General features: G+C 31.7%; 1 protein-coding gene and 2 long non-coding RNA genes across 3 annotated transcripts; all 3 read right to left on the bottom strand.

Moving 5' to 3' along the window:
- Nucleotides 1-9,988: 9,988 nt before the first annotated feature.
- On the bottom strand, nucleotides 9,989-12,259 carry LOC133034702 (uncharacterized). Its single transcript, XR_009686089.1, has 3 exons — nucleotides 11,280-12,259; nucleotides 10,612-10,676; nucleotides 9,989-10,266 (listed from the first exon to the last, which is right to left on the bottom strand). It is a non-coding gene; the product is annotated as an uncharacterized LOC133034702 (long non-coding RNA).
- Nucleotides 12,260-12,755: 496 nt separating this feature from the next.
- LOC133034096 (uncharacterized) lies at nucleotides 12,756-16,088 on the bottom strand. Its single transcript, XM_061109116.1, has 5 exons — nucleotides 15,529-16,088; nucleotides 15,275-15,396; nucleotides 14,614-14,908; nucleotides 12,870-13,322; nucleotides 12,756-12,759 (listed from the first exon to the last, which is right to left on the bottom strand). The coding sequence occupies exons 1-5, from the start codon at nucleotides 16,086-16,088 to the stop codon at nucleotides 12,756-12,758; spliced, it is 1,434 nt and encodes a 477-aa protein (XP_060965099.1).
- Nucleotides 16,089-16,165: 77 nt separating this feature from the next.
- LOC133034701 (uncharacterized) lies at nucleotides 16,166-19,591 on the bottom strand. Its single transcript, XR_009686088.1, has 3 exons — nucleotides 18,054-19,591; nucleotides 17,383-17,447; nucleotides 16,166-17,038 (listed from the first exon to the last, which is right to left on the bottom strand). It is a non-coding gene; the product is annotated as an uncharacterized LOC133034701 (long non-coding RNA).
- Between the last annotated feature and the right edge of the window lie 653 nt (nucleotides 19,592-20,244).

Raw genomic sequence — 20,244 nt, 5'->3', positions numbered from 1 at the left:
TCCTTATGTTTATTATATTAATGTTTTAAAAATTATTAATAATAAAACATGTTTATTAAAATTCAAAATAAAGAATTTTGTCAAATTAAGTAAATAAATAATAAACAGTTTTATAAAAATAAACAAATTAAATATTTTTTTTTATTAAAGATAAATGTTTATTATCTATTTTAGTATGAATTAATATAACTTAATAAGTTTTTTTTCAATAAAATACAATATCAAAATTATAAACATTAATATATATAAATATAAACAATTATTTTTTTTATTACACAAAGTACCATATAATATTAATATAGTTTAATTTTGGCGGTCCACATTACAAACAACTATTTTTTTATTAATAAATTACTATTTCACTTGACACGTGGTAAACAACTATTTCTTTATTACACCATATAATATTAATATTATAGTTTAATTTTGGTAAACAACTATTTCTTTTTATTGCACAAAGCACCGCATAATATTAATATGGCTAATTAGTAATTTTTTTTTCCTAAATTTTGACATATACTAAATTATGTCCTTTAAACTTTTTTCGCCGTTAAAAATTTCCCTTCAACTATTGAGATTGTTAGATTTAAGGACTTTTATCTAAAACTTTCATCTATGTTAGAATTTTTTTACTAAAATTAGACAAAAGTCTTTAAATCTAACAATCTAATAGTTCAGGAGAAATTTTTTTACTAAAAGCACCATCTCACCTGGCTAACGGTCCACGCGTTGCAAACAACTACTTTTTATTACATCACTAAATAATATAAACAACTATTTTTCTTTTATTACACAAAGTACCATATAATATTAATATAGTTTAATTTTGGCGGTCCACATTGCAAACAACTATTTTTTTATTAATAAATTACTATTTCACTTGACACGTGGTAAACAACTATTTCTTTATTACACCATATAATATTAATATTATAGTTTAATTTTGGTAAACAACTATTTCTTTTTATTACACAAAGCACCGCATAATATTAATATGGCTAATTAGTAATTTTTTTTTCTAAATTTTGACATATACTAAATTATGCCCTTTAAACTTTTTTCGCCGTTAAAAATTTCCCCTCAACTATTGAGATTGTTAGATTTAAGGACTTTTATCTAAAACTTTCATCTATGTTAGAATTTTTTTACTAAAATTAGACAAAAGTCCTTAAATCTAACAATCTAATAGTTCAGGAGAAATTTTTAACTGCCAAAAAAGTTCAGGGGGCATGATTTAGTACATGTCAAAGTTCGGGGAGAAAAATTATTAATTAACCTATTAATATTATAGTTTAATTTTGGGGTCAACCCTAGGGAGTATAGGTGTTGGCTTAGGCATGCATACGACCGAAGATTCATAATAAAGAAATACTAATTACAACTTCTTAGTCAATCTTTACGTCCGAAATCACATGCCGAAATATTTTATTTCAATTTTTTTCATAGCGGTATTCGTTATATTTACAGTATCATCCCTGTAAATTTTTGAAAATTTCGAATAGTTTACAGTATCGAAAAAAGAGTTCATGATATTCCAGTTTACCACGCGCGTTCAAAAAACTTCAAACGTATTTTCGGCACTGTAAACTATTCGAAATTTTTTAAAAATTTACAGGGATGATGTTATAAGCATAATAAATACTCCCGTGAAAAAAAAAATTGGAATAAAAAATATTTAGACATGTGTTTTTGGTCGTGGAAGTTAACTAGAGGTTGTAACAGAAGGTTGATGGTAGAACTCTTCTTCATAATAAAGCACAATTTCTTGCAAACAACTAAATTTTTTATTACATAAAGCACTATATAATATTAATATTATAGTTTGATTTTGGGTACAGCAATAAATAAATATTAAATGAATATAAAAATATAAAATTACATAAAATTATAAGAGATATTTGCAGTAAAGTCCTTTAAAAGTTTACTTTGATGGAGATTAATCCCCAACCACAAAAAATAACGGCAATAGTCCTCAAAGTCGTACTTTTTGTAAGTCCGTTAGTCCCAACTTTAACAGATATGTTCGCTTATTCAAAATTGACACATGTCGAATTATTGTTGGTCTAAATTATAATTTTAATTTTAAAAAAATTATAATAAAAATAAATAAATTATTTAAAAATTTTAAAATATATTTTTTTTCTTTTTTTTCTTCCTTGTCTTCTTCATCTCCAGCCACATGCCAATCCCCGCCACCAGTCACCTCAACCCTCACGACAGCCACCCCAACCCTCATGGCAGCCACACAATTGCTCCGTTTTTCCAATGCTCGAGAACCCCAAAGCTCCAAATCTCTCTCTCATTCTCCCTCTCCTTGATCGTGCCAGAGCTTTGGAATGTTCTTCCATCGTCGACGAGATTTGAGCAGACAAGTTACAAATTAATACTTGTTGAGAAAATTATTAAAGGTGTAATGAAATTTGAGCCTCATAGTTTCTTCATTTATATAGTTTTCTGCAAGAAGCATGTTAATAAATTTAATTATATAAGCAAAGTTATCCACTAATAGCAGCTTTTAGTATTATATTACCGCACTCAAATTTCAACTTTTAATATTGTAGAAGATGATACGGAACCATCTAGATGTTTCAGCAATCTTAATAGTTAAATCTAATTCCTAATGCATTGTATGCATGCACCATCCAATATAAGAGTAAAGATGCAGCGTGAGATCCCATATCCTAGACAAGCCAACCATAAATTATTTGAATTGCTAATATTAATTTGTATACACCCTAAAAAAATATATTTAAGTGCACTTCATTGCATTTCCTGCTCTAAATTTTTGATAATTCAATTAATCTTTCTTGGGCGAAAAGGAGGATATCTTGATCGGGGAAGAGAACGGGAAAATACCATATGACCCAATATATTTGACAAATCGCACTATACGTCAACCCACGATGCATCTTCGTCTCCAGGACTTCGAAAAGGTATTTTGTTTAATTAGGGATCAATTCAGTATTAATGCTTTATTACATTTTTCTTTATGAAAATTAATCATAGACCTTACATATTGGAATTTTATATCATTAGTAGTTTTTTTCTCTATTTCTCTCATCTTTTCATTTATCCGCACACTTTAACTTTTATTGTTTCACTACTCCTAATCAATTATTCTATAGATTAATTAGGTGATATAGAGAAAAATTATTAGATTATTATTATTATTATTTGTTAAAAATTATATAAGTAAACATTTCTCTTTTTATGTCCTGATCAGGGACGGACCCATTAAGATTGATGTGGGGGTTATAGCCCCCACGAACAAAAATATTGCCTTTTAAAAAATTAAATGTAAATTTTTTAATTTAATAATTATAGGCCAAAATAGTTGAAAGCCCCCACAAAATTAGATAAATTTAGTAAGTGTGATTATAATGTAGCTATAAATATTTTTTTTATGATAAATAAGCCCCCACAAAGTAAAAATTCTGGGTCCGTCACTGGTCCTGATTATTTAAAATCATTATTATCATTGTATACTTCGTCACTATTGTTATTTCTAATAAATTTATTTAACACATAATAAAAATTAAACAATGAGTTATAACTACGTAATTTATACATAATTTTTTGAAATATTCAGTTATATAAAATAGATCTAAAAATATTAAAAAATTTGTAAAGAAACTCACTATCCAATGTTGAATATATAAATCGATTGAGAACTTATTATACAATATTTGTTATTATATTTTGTACTTTTTAATTATTACTAGTGAAAAGTCACACTTGCACATGAAATATTAAAAAATTATACATATATATGTACAAAAATATATTAATTTTATATTTATTTATTAATTTAATATTTAAAGATATATATAATATGAGTGAAGGATTTTTAAATTTATTTTCATTTTTCATATAATATAATATTTTTGTAACTCACCTTATATTTACATGTATACATATATATATATATTAAATCATCACTTAACTTAACTGTTTCATAAATTAAATATTATTTATTTTTAATTTGTCTTATATTTTTGATAATTCTTATATTGAAAATCTATGAGGAACAATACATACTATAACTATTTTTTTATTTTTTTATGTCATATGATTATCACGAAAAATAAATCAAAAAGACAACAATAATAATATGATACGGTTCAAAACATATGAAGTTTTTTTTAGAACAATATATATGTGAAACTCTCACAATATTTTTAAAAATAAAATAGAATGTTACTTAAACTTATTTGGGCTTCCATATTTTATATAAATATATAGATTTTATCAACTCAACTAATATAATAAATATTTATAAAATAAAATTATTAAATTATAGATTAATCTAAAAAGTGACATTAAAAGATACTTTTATAAATATACTTAGAAGAAAAAAAAATATTGTTAAATAGATAGAGATTTCTTTTCTCTTATATAAAAATATCCAAATTTAGACCTTAATAGTTATTATTTTTGTTTCTATTTTTTTTTCCATTATATAATTTTAGAAAATTCTAGAATAGACACCCAAAAAATGGACACATCAATGCTTCGATTATTGTGGGATCATATTGGTTGGAAATGTTCCTGTGACACAAAATAATAATTATAGGGTGATTCTACAATGCACCCCTTAAAATGGATGTATTGATGCACCCTTTACTTGTTTCGGCATCAAGAAAAATTTTTTAGTCTAATTTTTTTCATATTCATGTACGTTATAGCTATTTGAGATATCCTACAAAATTTTAAGAAATTCGGAATAATTTACAATATAGAAAACAATGTTCAAACAGTCTATTTTACACGCGTATAAAATAAAATAGTCACGCGTGCAACACACTACTTGAGCCCAATTTTCGGCGTGTTAAACTTTTCTGAATTTCTTAAAATTTTGCAGGATGTCTTAAATAAGTATAATTTACATGACCATGAGAAAAAATTTGACTAAAAAATTATTTCAGATACTAAAACAGATAGAGATGTATTGGTGTATCCCTTTTAAGGGGTTGTATTATTGTACTAGATTATACTCATGTTAAATTAAGGGTGCATTGGTGTGTCTAGAAAATTTATAACTGATTAGAACACTAAACACGTATTAAAATTTTCCAATTAAATTTTTTAAATGGAAAATCATTTTGAGGGGTATCAACTATGAAGAAATGGATTTGTTATATAGGAAGGGTTCGAAATCTTTTTTTCTTTTCTTTTCTTGTGTTATTGTAATTTAGTTTATGGAATTGTTGTGGGCTCTTTTTGTAACTATTCAGTTGCTCTCTGTTTTTTTATTTTAGTATGGAATTGTTGAAGTTGGTGAAGATTTCGTTTAGGTTCTTCTAAAGAAAAAAGAAAAAAAAGTTAATGTCTAATGTGCTTAGTCTATCTCAGTAATTTTTGTTTGAGTGTGAAGGAAAAGTGTTATTTTCAAAATAGTTTATAAAGAACAATCTTTTGTTGCTGTTCAAACAATGCTTGATTTGTTACAAAGATTTGATATGAAAAAAAATTTTATGTATCTCTAGATCCAAAACTGCAGCTACGATCAAAACGATAAACCCAGTCCAACACTCCTAAAATTTTAATTTTTAATTTGTTCACTTTTTATAATTTATAAAAATATACATGAATATTATCTTGAATATCCTATGTGCTTCACCCCACCATAATACTTTGGGCCTTAACATTTTAACCTATGATCTTTTAAAATTTTGGAATGCATCAGATTTGGGGTGTCTATTGTAGAAGTTCCCTATAATTTTTATTGTACTCTTTTTAAATTATATAAATATTAATTAAAAAACAAAAAAAAATATTTATAATCATAAATTAATTATAAATATAATACATTTTATTTCTCAATGATAGGTAATAAAAATATAAGTATTACAATATATAATTTAGAATTATCATAAACAATCGCTCGTGAAGCATATTTTATTTTTATAGTTCATTACATTATGTTTATTTCATTAATTATGTTGTAACACATAGAACTCTACTTCTTTATTTTTATATTGATTATGTTTATATTTTAGTTTAATTAAAACCATGATGACTAATTTTTTTTATTATGTTATTATAAAAACCGTTGTTATTATTATTATTATTTATTATTATAATAAGTAGTGACTATTCTAGTTCATTCTATTATTTACAAAAATGTATCTTTAAGAATTTTACGGTTTTCAACCTTTCAAGTTTCTATTTCACATTCCTTCTATTTTTTTCTATTTTTCACATTTATTAAGTTTTTAATTATTTTTTTTCATTTATTAATCATAAATAATATGGTTAAAACAAATTAAAGTGAACCAATCATTTATTTATATGTCTCTTTTTATTCTTATATTCAAGCATCATTATTATTCTTATTTTGAAATTTAAATATGACCTCCCATTCCATGCCTTGCATTTTCAACTTAAGAAAAAAATTACCACTAAAAGGAGTAATGAGATTTGGATCCGTCTATCAAAATGAGTAATTATAAATAATAGTAAAATATAGGGAAATTACCACATATACTATTTTTTTAACTTTTTTTTTAAAAAATTTACGGTTTGGGTTTCTAAAATGGTTTCTCAGGTGGTTTCTTGCTATACGATTTTTTGTTACGATTTAGGTTGCTCCGTTAGTTACAATAGGAATTTCTATGTAAAATTCCATAAAAATGCGAAAAAAACTGTTTTTAAAATATAAAAATAAAAAAGCCCCTAATATATATATATCTTTATATATTAAAAGTGTCTATCTAACGACAATTCTTGGTTTAACGATATTATTTTGTTTCCTCCGTTAACTTAAACAGAATATCCCATTAGTTTACAAAATATTTTAATTAAAAAATCATTAATTATATTCAATTAATTTTAACCGTATTAATACTCTCAAAAATTTTATCAAAAAAATAAAAAAAAATACTTCCAAAATTTAATCTAACTAATTTTCAAAAATTATGAAAAAATGCGATTGAATGCGAAAGAGGAGAATCTAATTAAATGCGAAACAATAAAACCATTTTTCATTATTCTCTCTGCGATTGAAAATGTGGGATGAATCTAGGGAAAATATTTTCTTTATTCTCTCTGTGATTGAAAATGTTGGATGAATCCAGAAAAAATGTCTTGGACAAGGGATTTTGTCAGTGCATTGCATGATTATTTTGATTCTAAAAATGTTTCATCTTGCTTCTGATAACGTTTTTTGTGTGGTATCAGATCATAATACATTTTGTTCTACTAAGATATTTTGTGAATTTTGGTGTTGTAATGGCTTCATGGCGAAGGATGCATACATTTTTGCTAAAACATATCAGTCTTTTTTTAAAAAAAAATAAAATAAATAGCTTAGGTCTTTTTACTATGTTTTTTTTTTTCAATTATGATATTTATTTATATTGAACCTTTTAAGATAGTTTGTTATTAGTTAGTTATTTATTGACAAAATTTAAAAAAGAAATAATTAGAAAAATATTTCTTTTTTTAAGATAAAAACAAATCAGGGTAAGTAATTTTTTTGTTTTTATTTTATTTTTATAAGAACTTTTAAGTCAATTAAAATTTTTTTGAAAAACATCTTATTAGTGTTGATGTTTTTTTTTATTTATTTTATTTATTTTTTTGAAAATCATTGTTTGCTTAAACTAATATAAAACTTCTTTTCTCATACAATTTCTTATTAGATTTAATATATTTGATTTTAAAAGAAATAATTTTAATATTCAATTTTATAAATATATTTTTAAAGTATATACATAAAATAATTAATTTTTCATTAGAGATATGTAAATATAAATAACATGATGTTAATAATTTTTTTATGAAAAAAATGTATAAGCAACATATATTTACACATGCATTTCCATGTGACTTACGCCTAGTATATATATATAGTTTGTAAATATATAGTTTGTATCTTACGTATAAATAGTCAAAACAAATTTAATTAAATTGAACCGGTCATTTCTTTAATTTTACAATTGGGAGTTTTTTTTTCAATTATACTCTCATTTATTTTTATATTCAACAATCATTATTATTCTTGTTTTAAAATAAAATAAAAAAAAAATCATCATTATGGGGAGCAATGACTTGTTCAAAACTATGATTAAAATGAGTAATTATAAAAGAAAAAAAAAAACATAAAAATATATATTGATTTTATCTTACAATATACTATAAGGTTCTAAAAATCTTAAAAATTTTGTATAACCTTTGCATTTTGCATAAGAACAACTCCAAGGTAGCACTAAAACTTGGATTTGGTGTATAAAATCCATCCAACGTAGCACCAAAATTTACAGCATATATGTCGTGTGGCTACAGTGCATGACATATATGTCGTGGTACTGTAGCTACGACATTCTTTTTTTTTTAAAAAAAAAAATATTATTATTTAATTTATATTGTAGATATTAATATTATTATTTGTATTTATAAGATTAAAAATGTTATTTTTACAATACACTCCCTTAAAATAAATCAATCGATGCACTTTTATTTATTGTATCTGAGATAATTTTTTAGCTTAATTTTTGTATGGTCGTCTACATTATAACTATTTAAGACTTTTTACAAAGTTTTGGGAAATTCGAAAAAATTTAACATGCCGAAACAAGGTTCAAACTGTCTATTGCACGCGAAACTCTTTTATTTTATATGTGCATGAAATAGACTATTTAAACCCTATTTTCGGCGTGTTAAAATTTTTTGAATTTTTCAAAATTTTACAGGATGTCCTAAATAATTGCAACGTAGACAACCATGAAACAAATTAGACTAAAAAATTATCTCATATGCTCAAATAAATAGGTGTGCATCGGTGGACCCCTAATGCATTGTAGAATTTTAGTTTATTTTTTTTATGGTCATGTACATTATAATTATTTAAGATATCATGTAAAATTTTAAAAAAAAAATTAACACGCCGAAAATAAAATTCAAACTATCTGTTGCACGGGTGACTCTTTTATTTAGAGGGGTGCATTGTAAAAGTACCTTTTAATTTATTGTGTGTAAACTTAAATGTGAATATCATCATTATTTTTATTTTATTAAAAAATTAATATAATAATAATGAATATTTTTTTAGTGTAATTTTTGGTGTTGTGGTTAGAGTGAAAATAATTTTTGACACTAAATTTAGTGATAGTGTGACACCAAATTTGGTGAGCTCGTTGAAGATGCTTTAAGAATCCATATAATTTTTTTTCTTTTTTATTTGTAGTAAGTTATCTCTATTTAAGTGAATTATGTGAACCTATATATGCAAATGAGCTTATGTATGTTATTCTTTTCTTTTTCAGTAAAATATGATTATCATTCAAAGGCAAAAGCTATAACACATACAAAATATCAATATATAATATGCCATATTGTATTTTTCATTATATTATTTTAAACAGTTAATTTTGTCATTGATTTCTGTTTTATTATTATTTTTCATTTTAAATAAAAATCTATTAAGATGGAAGAATATAAAATGGAAAGTTTTATACACATTCTCAATCAAAGTTTAAAGTTACTTGAGCAAGTGATTGAGCTAAGGCATACTCTTTTCTTACAACATGAATAATGAGACACAATGACTAAAAATGAATAAATATTAAATAATAGGGTAAATACCATTTTGGACCTTCTGTTTTACAAAAGTTACCAATTAGACCATGTGTTTTGTTAAATGATAAAATGGACCCTGTATTTTCTAAAATAGTACAAATAGGACCCTGAATTGATTTTTTGTCAAAATAAAGTTTAATTATAATCCGATCTAAAAGTGCTATGACAAAACTGTTTACATTTTTTGTATCTGTTCGTATTAAGCATTGTCTTCAAGTTGGTTGTATTAAAAAAAAAATTGTCAAAAATTAAGTTCAGGGTCATATTTTTACTATTTTAGAAAATACAGGGTCCATTTTGTCATTTAACAAAACACAGGGTCCAATTTGTAACTTTTGCAAAACATAGGGTCCAAAATAGTATTTACCCTAAATAATATAAAATATTACATCATTCAATCTGTAACGCCCGCATTTTATAATAATAAACTCGGAAATTTATTTTAATAATTTGTATATTAATAAACATGCGGATCGGGATCCCGAGTATCAAAATACTAGTTTAAAATATTTTACTAATATGTACATATACATATATTTTTTTTTTTTTAAAGTTTAGCGGACATGCATTTCCAAAATACAGACTCAAAATAATATAAGATCGAAACCCTCCGGGTTGCACTGCCGCGATATGTACAATCATGCCGAGTTCCACCTCACTGTTCCTCCAGCTTTGCTTTTCCTTTACCTACACAAGGTAGCAAACTGATGAGTCAACAGACTCAGTAAGATATGCAAGAATTAAATAAAAGTAACACGTGACCAGCTTTATGGTTAAGCTGCCCTGAGCTTAACAACGAAGCTCACCAAATGATTAAGAACGTTCTTAAGGGTAGTACGACTACTATACCAAATGCACTAAAGTACCAACTCCGTACTTGTGTTGGTAGAGCCCTGATTGTACTCCCGAGAATTACTAAGTGTTGTACCACGAACACGACGTACCCTGGGTACTCGTGTTGGTAACACCGTACTTAAAATAACATCCAAAACAAGCATAAACATTCGTATATATATTCTTACGCTATCTTACCTCGTTCTTTGCTCAAGTGTGCCGGTCAGCCTGAGTGGAAGTGCAGCTCGACGTTTTACAGGGCCCTAAACCATATATTCAAAATTCGATGAGAGACTCGCTAAAATACTTATCGGGGATTTAAAATGCAAACTAAGCTTAACCCTATCGATGAAAAGGATGACAATACCCTAAAATACTTAAAAACGGGAAAAATTAGGGTTCGGGAAAAAGCCCCAACCGGCAGGCCGGTTCCCAACCGGAAGTCCGGTTCCTGGGACCAACCGGTCGACCGGTTGACACAGGCTCCCAGGAACCGGAATTCCGGTTCTGGTCTGGGAACCAAAATTCCAACCCCACAACCTCAATTCATCCCCAAATTTTCCAAAACTTTCCAGAATACCTGTATACACTAAAATATACCAGTTCCAATCAACAAAACTCAACAATTAACACAGATTTTCAATCCACCATTAGAGAGCTAAGTTTGAGTTCACAAACTCAAACCTTGCTCAAACCTTAAATTAACCTTCAATTTCAATTAAAATGAGCTCAAGCAACCTAAAACCATATCCAGAATACCAAGTTATACCATTTCAATTCACACAGCCCCCTAGAACCTAAATTCACAAGTAAAAACCTAACCTAGACTAGAGAAAACTTAAGAGAGGAGAACAAGAGGAAAATACCTTGAATTGGAACTTCAAACTCAATTAGAATTCAAAGATTTCAGCAAGAAATAATCTCCTTCCTTGCTGGTTGATGGATCGAAAGAGAGAGGGAAAGTGAGATGAAGATAGAAACTTCACTACTAAGCTTCTTCTAACTTATCTTCCTTGATTTCTTTCTTTTCTTAATTAATTAATTTTAAAATCAAAGTCAACAAAATAAAAAGGCAGCCATTAAACACTAAAAGCCAAAACAAGGGTTTTAAAAAGAAAAGACCTAATTACCCTTCTAACTAATAAAGCTAGTCACCAACTCCCAAGGGCAAATTGGTCATTTACCACACCCCGAAAATACCAACTCCGCTAAAACTTAGCAATGATTTCCCGAATAAATTCTAAATTATAAAATGCGACTCTCTATGGCCCAACGTCGCTTTCCACAGCTTCCGAACACAATCACAGAAATTGAGAAATTACATAGACAGCATAATAAATATATATGCACTCAAATAAATTTCCATAATCATAATATTATTGATAATAATAAAATCTCATACATAAACCCTAATTATTTAATAATTCAAAATATTAATCATATGCGGTCTTTACAATTATCCCCCCGTTAAAAGGATTTCGCCCCCGAAATCTACCTGAATAACTCAGGATGCTGGGCCCTCATATCAGATTCTAATTCCCAAGTGGCTTCTTCCACTTTACTATTTCTCCAAAGTACCTTGACCAGTGATATGGTTTTGGTTCGGAGAACCTTTTCCTTTTTATCCAGAATTTGCACTGGTTGTTCGTCATATGATAAATCAGGTTGCAACTCCAATGTTTCATATCTCAGAACGTGCATTGGATCAGACACATACTTCCTCAGCATAGAAACATGAAATACATTATGTACTGCTGATAATGCTGGAGGTAAGGCTAACCTATAAGCCACTTGCCCAACTTTTTCCAGAATTTCAAAAGGTCCAACAAACCTAGGGCTCAGTTTACCTTTCTTTCCAAAACGTCTGACTCCCTTCATCGGGGATACACGCAAAAAGACATGATCACCAGATTGGAATGTAACATCCCGTCGCTTGGGATCTGCATAACTTTTCTGCCTGCTTTGAGAAGCAAGCATTCGAGCTTTGATCTTGTCTATTGCTTCATTCGTTTTCTGGACTAATTCAGGGCCCAAGTATTTCTGTTCTCCTGTTTCGTCCCAATGAATTGGGGAACGACATTTCCTTCCATAGAGCAGCTCATAGGGAGCCATTCCTATGGTACTTTGATAGCTATTATTATAGGAGAATTCAATCAGAGGCAAATACTTACTCCATGACCCTCCAAAGTCCATAACACAAGCTCGTAACAAGTCTTCAAGTATCTGGATGGTTCGTTCAGATTGACCATCTGTTTGAGGATGAAAGTGTCGTGCCGAACTTTAAATTAGTTCCCATAGCCTTTTGCAAACTCATCCAAAACTTTGAGGTAAATTTAGGGTCCCTATCTGAAACGATTGACTTCGGTACCCCATGAAGACGAACAATTTCTTTTACATACAAATCAGCATACTGATCCACTGAATAAGTTACCTTAACAGGTAAGAAATGTGCTGACTTTGTAAAGCGATCCACCACGACCCAAACTGAGTCGTACAATCCTGTGGTTTTAGGCAAGCCAACCACAAAGTCCATCGCAATGTCTTCCCACTTCCATTCCGGAAGTGTTAACGGTTGAAGTAACCCTGCCGGTCGCTGATGCTCGGCTTTGATTTGCCGATGTGTTAGGCATTTAGTGACATAGTCCACTACATCCCTCTTCATCCCGTACCACCAGAAATAGGGCTTCAAATCTTGATACATTTTGGTGGTTCCTGGATGTAATGAGTAAGGGGTAGCATGAGCTTCTTCTAAAATTTCTCTCTTAAGTTCATTAAAATCAGGGACACACACTCGTGTCTTAAACAACAGCATCCCATTGTCAGCAATGGAGAAGTCCTTAGCTTTGCCTGCTAAGACATCTTCTCGAATCTTAGTCAATTCTGAATCTTCTAACTGAGCCATTCTGATTCTTTCCAACAAATGATCGAAGTGTCAGATTAAATAATTCCTCAGTCACCAACTCAATGTTTGCTCTAGTCATTTCTGAGGCTAGCTGAGAGGAAATCATAACCATGTTGGATATCTGATCAGGTCCTTTTCTGCTTAAGGCATCAGCCACAACATTTGCCTTTCCAGGATGATACAGGATTTCACAGTCATAGTCTTTCACCAATTCTAACCACCTTCTCTGTCTCATATTCAAATCCTTCTGAGTGAAGAAATACTTGAGACTCTTGTGGTCAGTATAGATCTCACACCTTTCACCATACAAGTAATGTCGCCAAATTTTCAAGGCGAACACCACTGCTGCAAGTTCTAGGTCGTGAGTTGGGTAACGCTGCTCATAATCTTTCAGTTGCCGAGAAGCATAAGCTATGACTTTATCTGCTTGCATTAACACACAGCCTAAACCCTGCCTTGAAGCGTCACAATACACCACAAACTTTTCTTGATCAGAAGGCAAGGCTAGAACAGGAGCTGTGATCAATCGTTGCTTCAGCTCTTGAAAACTCTTTTCACACTTATCTGACCATATAAATCGCTGATTCTTCCTGGTTAACTCAGATAACGGCATGGCAATTTTGGAAAATCCTTCCACAAAACGCCGATAATAACCCGCTAAACCGAGAAAACTTCGAATTTCAGTGACTGTTTTAGGTCTAGGCCAATTCTTCACCGCTTCAATCTTTCCTGGATCAACCATAATTCCATCTTTTCCAACAATATGCCCCAGAAAAGACACTTGTGACAGCCAAAACTCACACTTTTTGAACTTTGCATAGAGTTTATGATCTCTAAGTCGCTGCAGAACCATTCGAAGATGTTGCTCATGCTCTGCTTCTGACCGAGAGTACACAAGAATATCATCGATAAATACAATTACAAAATTATCGAGGAAATCCTTGAATACCCTATTCATGAGATCCATAAAAGCTGCCGGAGCATTTGTTAACCCAAAAGACATAACCAGGAATTCATAGTGACCATACCTGGTCCGAAAAGCTGTCTTCGGGATATCCTCTTCTCGAATTCTCAATTGATGATACCCAGACCTCAAGTCAATTTTTGAGAATACACTCTTACCCTGAAGTTGGTCAAACAAATCATCAATTCTGGGCAGAGGATACTTATTCTTAATGGTTAACTTATTCAGCTCCCGATAATCAATACACATACGAAGAGTTCCATCTTTCTTCTTCACGAATAGCACAGGGGCTCCCCAAGGTGACACACTAGGCCGAGTAAACCCTAGATCCAACATCCCTTGGAGTTGTATCTTTAGTTCTTTTAATTCAGCAGGTGCCATTCGGTAAGGTGCCTTTGAAACAGGTTCTGCTTCAGGGATTAAATCAATGATGAAATCTATCTCACGCTGAGGTGGTAATCCCGGCAATTCCTCGGGAAACACATCCAGGAATTCCTTAACCACAATAACTTCTTCTGGCCCAAGTAACACAGGTTTATTGGAATCCACTACCACTGCGAGAAATCCAACACATCCATCTCGTAATAAATCCCTAGTTTTCAGTGCTGAGATTCTAGGGACACGAGAACCTTGAACCGAACCAACAAAAACAAAAGGTTCCTCATTTTCCGGTTCAAAAGTCACCATTTTCCGTCTACAATCAATACTAGCAGAGTATTTAGACAAAAAGTCCATACCAAGTATAATGTCAAATTCGGTCAATGGCAACTCCACGAGATCAGCACTCAATTCTCTATCTTCAATTCTAATTATTACTGATCTAATCCACTTTCTTGAAATAATCAATTCCCCATTAGGCAACAGGGTTCCAAACCCCGTCTCGAGAATCTCACTGGGTCTAACAAACTGATCTAAAAGTCTTGATGATACATAAGACCGAGTAGCACCCGAATCAAATAAGACAGTATAAACAAAACCATTGATTAGAAGCTGACCTGCAACTACTGAAGGGCTGGCAGCAGCATCTGCCTGAGTAATAGCAAAGACACGTGCAGGGGCAGGTACAGGTCTGACCTCAGGCTTTAGTTCCTCTTTCTTCAACTGAGGACAGTCTTTCCTGAGATGTCCCACCGAACCACACTGAAAACAGGCTCTCCGGTTACAAACCCCGGGATGATGCTTCTTGCAACGCGGGCACTCAGGATAAGAAAAGGTCTGACGTCCTCCTCTATTCTGGTTTCCTCGAAACCTTTTACCTTGCCCTGAACTTCCCGAAGATGGAAAAGTTCTTTTCTTCTGTTCAAAGGTAGAACCCCCACTTTCTTTCTCAGGACCCGACATAGGGAGAGTAGTAGCCCCACCAACACCAGAAGACTCTCGGGTTTCTTGTAAAAATCTAACTGCTCCTTCAGCTCGAAGAGCCTTATCAACCATTTCTGCATAGGTTGTAGTATCACTTGTTGTAATAACCAAGTCATGTCTGATTTTGGCATTCAGCCCAGCCAAATATTTTTCTTTCTTGCTGAAATCTGTTGGCACAATTCCGGAGGCCAACTTGGCCAAGCGATCAAACTTGGTAGTATACTCGGTCACTGACATACTCTCACCTTGTACCAACTCAATAAATTCCTTCCGCTTTGCACTGCGGACCGCCTCATTGTAATATTTGGCGTTAAACAATTCCCGGAACTCTTCCCAGGTCATTCTAGTCACATCCCTAGTGAGGGATACCATTTCCCACCAAATCAGGGCATCCTCCTGAAATTGGAACGTGGCACATGCCACCCTATCATTTCCGGCTACTCCCATAAAGTTCAATATTTTCTCAATAACAGTCAACCACTGCTCCGCCTTTAAAACATCAGGGCCTCCCAGAAATACTGGAGGCGCTTGTTTTCTGAACCTCTCATACAAAGGCTCCATGCGGTTACCAGCAACATGTTGCTCAGCTGGCACCGCAGGGACTGCAGGAACTGCAACGGCCGGTTGCAGGGGAGGCTCAACAGGGGCATCCCGTTGTCTGAGTCGCCGGATCTCTTCTCCTTGTTGCTCAATTCTAGTTTGCATTTCAGCAAACCTTTGTTCCCAATCAACAGGGGCCTGAGGTGGATTCTCCTGTCCACCTCTCGGAATTCGACCGCGGCCTCTACCGCGTCCACGGGGGTTTTGGGGATTTCTACCACCCCGACCACCTCCAGTCTCAACCAATTCACCCTGCCTTCTAACGTTTCGCTGGTCGTCCATTATTTAGGACTTAGCCTGCGAACCCACAAGGCACGTAGGTCAGACAGTGGTCAAATATTTCAGGACCGCAATTAATATTTATTTAATCATATACACAACACCACATATCTTAAAACAATTTGCAAAAAGAAATAAAGCTTACGGAACCGTGAGTTGAACTCGACACTGGCCTTGATTGTACATATCTTGACGGTCATCAGTGAACAACCCGGTGGCTCTGATACCAAACTGTAACGCCCGCATTTTATAATAATAAACTCGGAAATTTATTTTAATAATTTGTATATTAATAAACATGCGGATCGGGATCCCGAGTATCAAAATACTAGTTTAAAATATTTTACTAATATGTACATATACATATATTTTTTTTTTTAAAAGTTTAGCGGACATGCATTTCCAAAATACAGACTCAAAATAATATAAGATCGAAACCCTCCGGGTTGCACTGCCGCGATATGTACAATCATGCCGAGTTCCACCTCACTGTTCCTCCAGCTTTGCTTTTCCTTTACCTACACAAGGTAGCAAACTGATGAGTCAACGTACTCGCAAGATATGCAAGAATTAAATAAAAGTAACACGTGACCAGCTTTATGGTTAAGCTGCCCTGAGCTTAACAACGAAGCTCACCAAATGATTAAGAACGTTCTTAAGGGTAGTACGACTACTATACCAAATGCACTAAAGTACCAACTCCGTACTTGTGTTGGTAGAGCCCTGATTGTACTCCCGAGAATTACTAAGTGTTGTACCACGAACACGACGTACCCTGGGTACTCGTGTTGGTAACACCGTACTTAAAATAACATCCAAAACAAGCATAAACATTCGTATATATATTCTTACGCTATCTTACCTCGTTCTTTGCTCAAGTGTGCCGGTCAGCCTGAGTGGAAGTGCAGCTCGACGTTTTACAGGGCCCTAAACCAAATATTCGAAATTCAATGAGAGACTCGCTAAAAAAAACTTATCGGGGATTTAAAATACAAACTAAGCTTAACCCTATCGATGAAAAGGATGACAATACCCTAAAATACTTAAAAACGGGAAAAATTAAGGTTCGGGAAAAAGCCCCAACCGGCAGGCCGGTTCCCAACCGGAAGTCCGGTTCCTGGGACCAACCGGTCGACCGGTTGACACAGGCTCCCAGGAACCGGAATTCCGGTTCTGGTCTGGGAACCAAAATTCCAACCCCACAACCTCAATTCATCCCCAAATTTTCCAAAACTTTCCAGAATCACTCCGTATACACTAAAATATACCGTTCCAATCAACAAAACTCAACAATTAACACAGATTTTCAATCCACCATTAGAGAGCTAAGTTTGAGTTCACAAACTCAAACCTTGCTCAAACCTTAAATTAACCTTCAATTTCAATTAAAATGAGCTCAAGCAACCTAAAACCATATCCAGAATACCAAGTTATACCATTTCAATTCACACAAACCCACAGAACCTAAATTCACAAGTAAAAACCTAACCTAGACTAGAGAAAACTTAAGAGAGGAGAACAAGAGGAAAATACCTTGAATTGGAACTTCAAACTCAATTAGAATTCAAAGATTTCAGCAAGAAATAATCTCCTTCCTTGCTGGTTGATGGATCGAAAGAGAGAGGGAAAGTGAGATGAAGATAGAAACTTCACTACTAAGCTTCTTCTAACTTATCTTCCTTGATTTCTTTCTTTTCTTAATTAATTAATTTTAAAATCAAAGTCAACAAAATAAAAAGGCAGCCATTAAACACTAAAAGCCAAAACAAGGGTTTTAAAAAGAAAAGACCTAATTACCCTTCTAACTAATAAAGCTAGTCACCAACTCCCAAGGGCAAATTGGTCATTTACCACACCCCGAAAATACCAACTCCGCTAAAACTTAGCAATGATTTCCCGAATAAATTCTAAATTATAAAATGCGACTCTCTATGGCCCAACGTCGCTTTCCACAGCTTCCGAACACAATCACAGAAATTGAGAAATTACATAGACAGCATAATAAATATATATGCACTCAAATAAATTTCCATAATCATAATATTATTGATAATAATAAAATCTCATACATAAACCCTAATTATTTAATAATTCAAAATATTAATCATATGCGGTCTTTACACAATCAAAAGGGAAAGATTATTATATCAACTATGATCTATTATATTAAATAAAAATTGACAAATTTTCAATAAAAAGAAATTGGCGAATAGTTTGACACTACTTAGCATGAAGTAATGCTCTAGCCTCATTAAAATAATAGATAAAAAATTTTACTTTTGTGATGCTTGGAACAATATGTCCATTGGTCCAAAAGTCGTCTTACCTTGTAGAAGAAACAACAACATCGAATATCAACATTATTGAACCAACATCGAACATCAACATTATCAATTTTTATGGAGTTCCGATGAGAGAGTATCTATCTATCTATATATAATACATATTTACACAAGAATATCTTTTTGATCCATTATATATCCCTTAGACCATAAACGAAAATACATATAATGATATTTACATCAGTATATACACCATGATAGATCATAATAAAAAGAGAAATTTGATTTTCTATACTTAAAAAATTTAAAAAAAAAAAATTTAAACCAATACATTTTACACTACAAAAAATATGACAATATTTACATCAGTATATACACCATGATAGATCATAATAAAAAGGGAAATTTGATTTTCTATACTTAAAAAATTTAAAAAAAAAAATTTAAACCAATACATTTTACACTACAAAAAATATGACAATTTTTTGAAAATCCCAAAAATATCCCCCCCCCCCTCATAACTCAAACCCTTTCTCTCTCTTCCCTCAAACTCTCAGCCGACTTTATCTGCACCCACCACCCTCACCCACGAAAACCCCAACCCCGACAACCCTCACCCACGCTCAACCCACGACACCCACGAAAACCCCAACCCCCGCTCAACCCACGGCACCCACGAATCGCCACCCCAACCCCAACGACGGTCGAAGCCCCAGCCCCCTTCTCCACCGCGGTCGAAGCCCCAGCCCCAGCCCCCTTCTCTCTGAAAACGAATGAAAACAGAAAAAAAAAAAAAAAAAAAAAAAAAAAAGGCCCAGGTCCGATGGTCGGACCCCATTCAGAGAGAGGAAGAGAGAGAGTGGTCCGATGGTCGGACCATAGGGTCCGATTGGTCGGACCCCATCGGACCTGGGCCTTTTTTTTTTTTTCATTCGGTTTTAGGGAGAGAGAAAGGGTTTGAGTTATGAGGGGGTATTTTTGGGGTTTTGAAAAAAGTGTCATATTTTTTGTAGTGTAAAATGTATTGGTTTAAAAAAAAAATTAAGTTTTTTAAGTATAGAAAATCAAATTTCCCAATAAAAATATACAACATACTATTGCTACACAAAAAAAAAAAAAAACAAATACATGTACATATATATAGAAAAAAAAAATAGAGTAGTGATGAGTGAGATGCCATCCCAACACTCAAGAGGTGTAACTGAAAATGGATTATAATTAATTATTATGGTGATATATTAACACCATTTATGATTTTCTTTATTGTTTTTTTCCTTCAATTATTAATATGTATACACATTTTCATATAGAAAATGTAAAGACACATATGTTACGTTTTTTTTTTGTAACTTATAGTAATATTTATTATTATTATTATTATAAGATATAATCAATATATATATATGTACAGACACATATGTTAGGTTTTTTTGTAACTTATA

The sequence above is a fragment of the Cannabis sativa genome, chromosome 2, assembly GCF_029168945.1.
Source record: "Cannabis sativa cultivar Pink pepper isolate KNU-18-1 chromosome 2, ASM2916894v1, whole genome shotgun sequence".
NCBI lineage: Eukaryota > Viridiplantae > Streptophyta > Magnoliopsida > Rosales > Cannabaceae > Cannabis > Cannabis sativa.
This window is presented reverse-complemented; position numbering and strand designations above follow the sequence as displayed.

Excerpts from the sequence above, each read along its gene's own strand:
- LOC133034096 (XM_061109116.1), bottom strand. The coding sequence starts at position 16,088 with ATGGGAGTAGCCGGAAATGATAGGGTGGCATGTGCCACGTTCCAATTT. Across the intron at positions 14,909-15,274 it reads CAGCCCTTCAGTAGTTGCAG|GTTCTCGTGTCCCTAGAATC; the intron begins GTCAGCTTCTAA and ends GTTCGGTTCAAG. Across the intron at positions 13,323-14,613 it reads AAGATACAACTCCAAGGGAT|AATCAGAATGGCTCAGTTAG; the intron begins GTTGGATCTAGG and ends TTTGTTGGAAAG.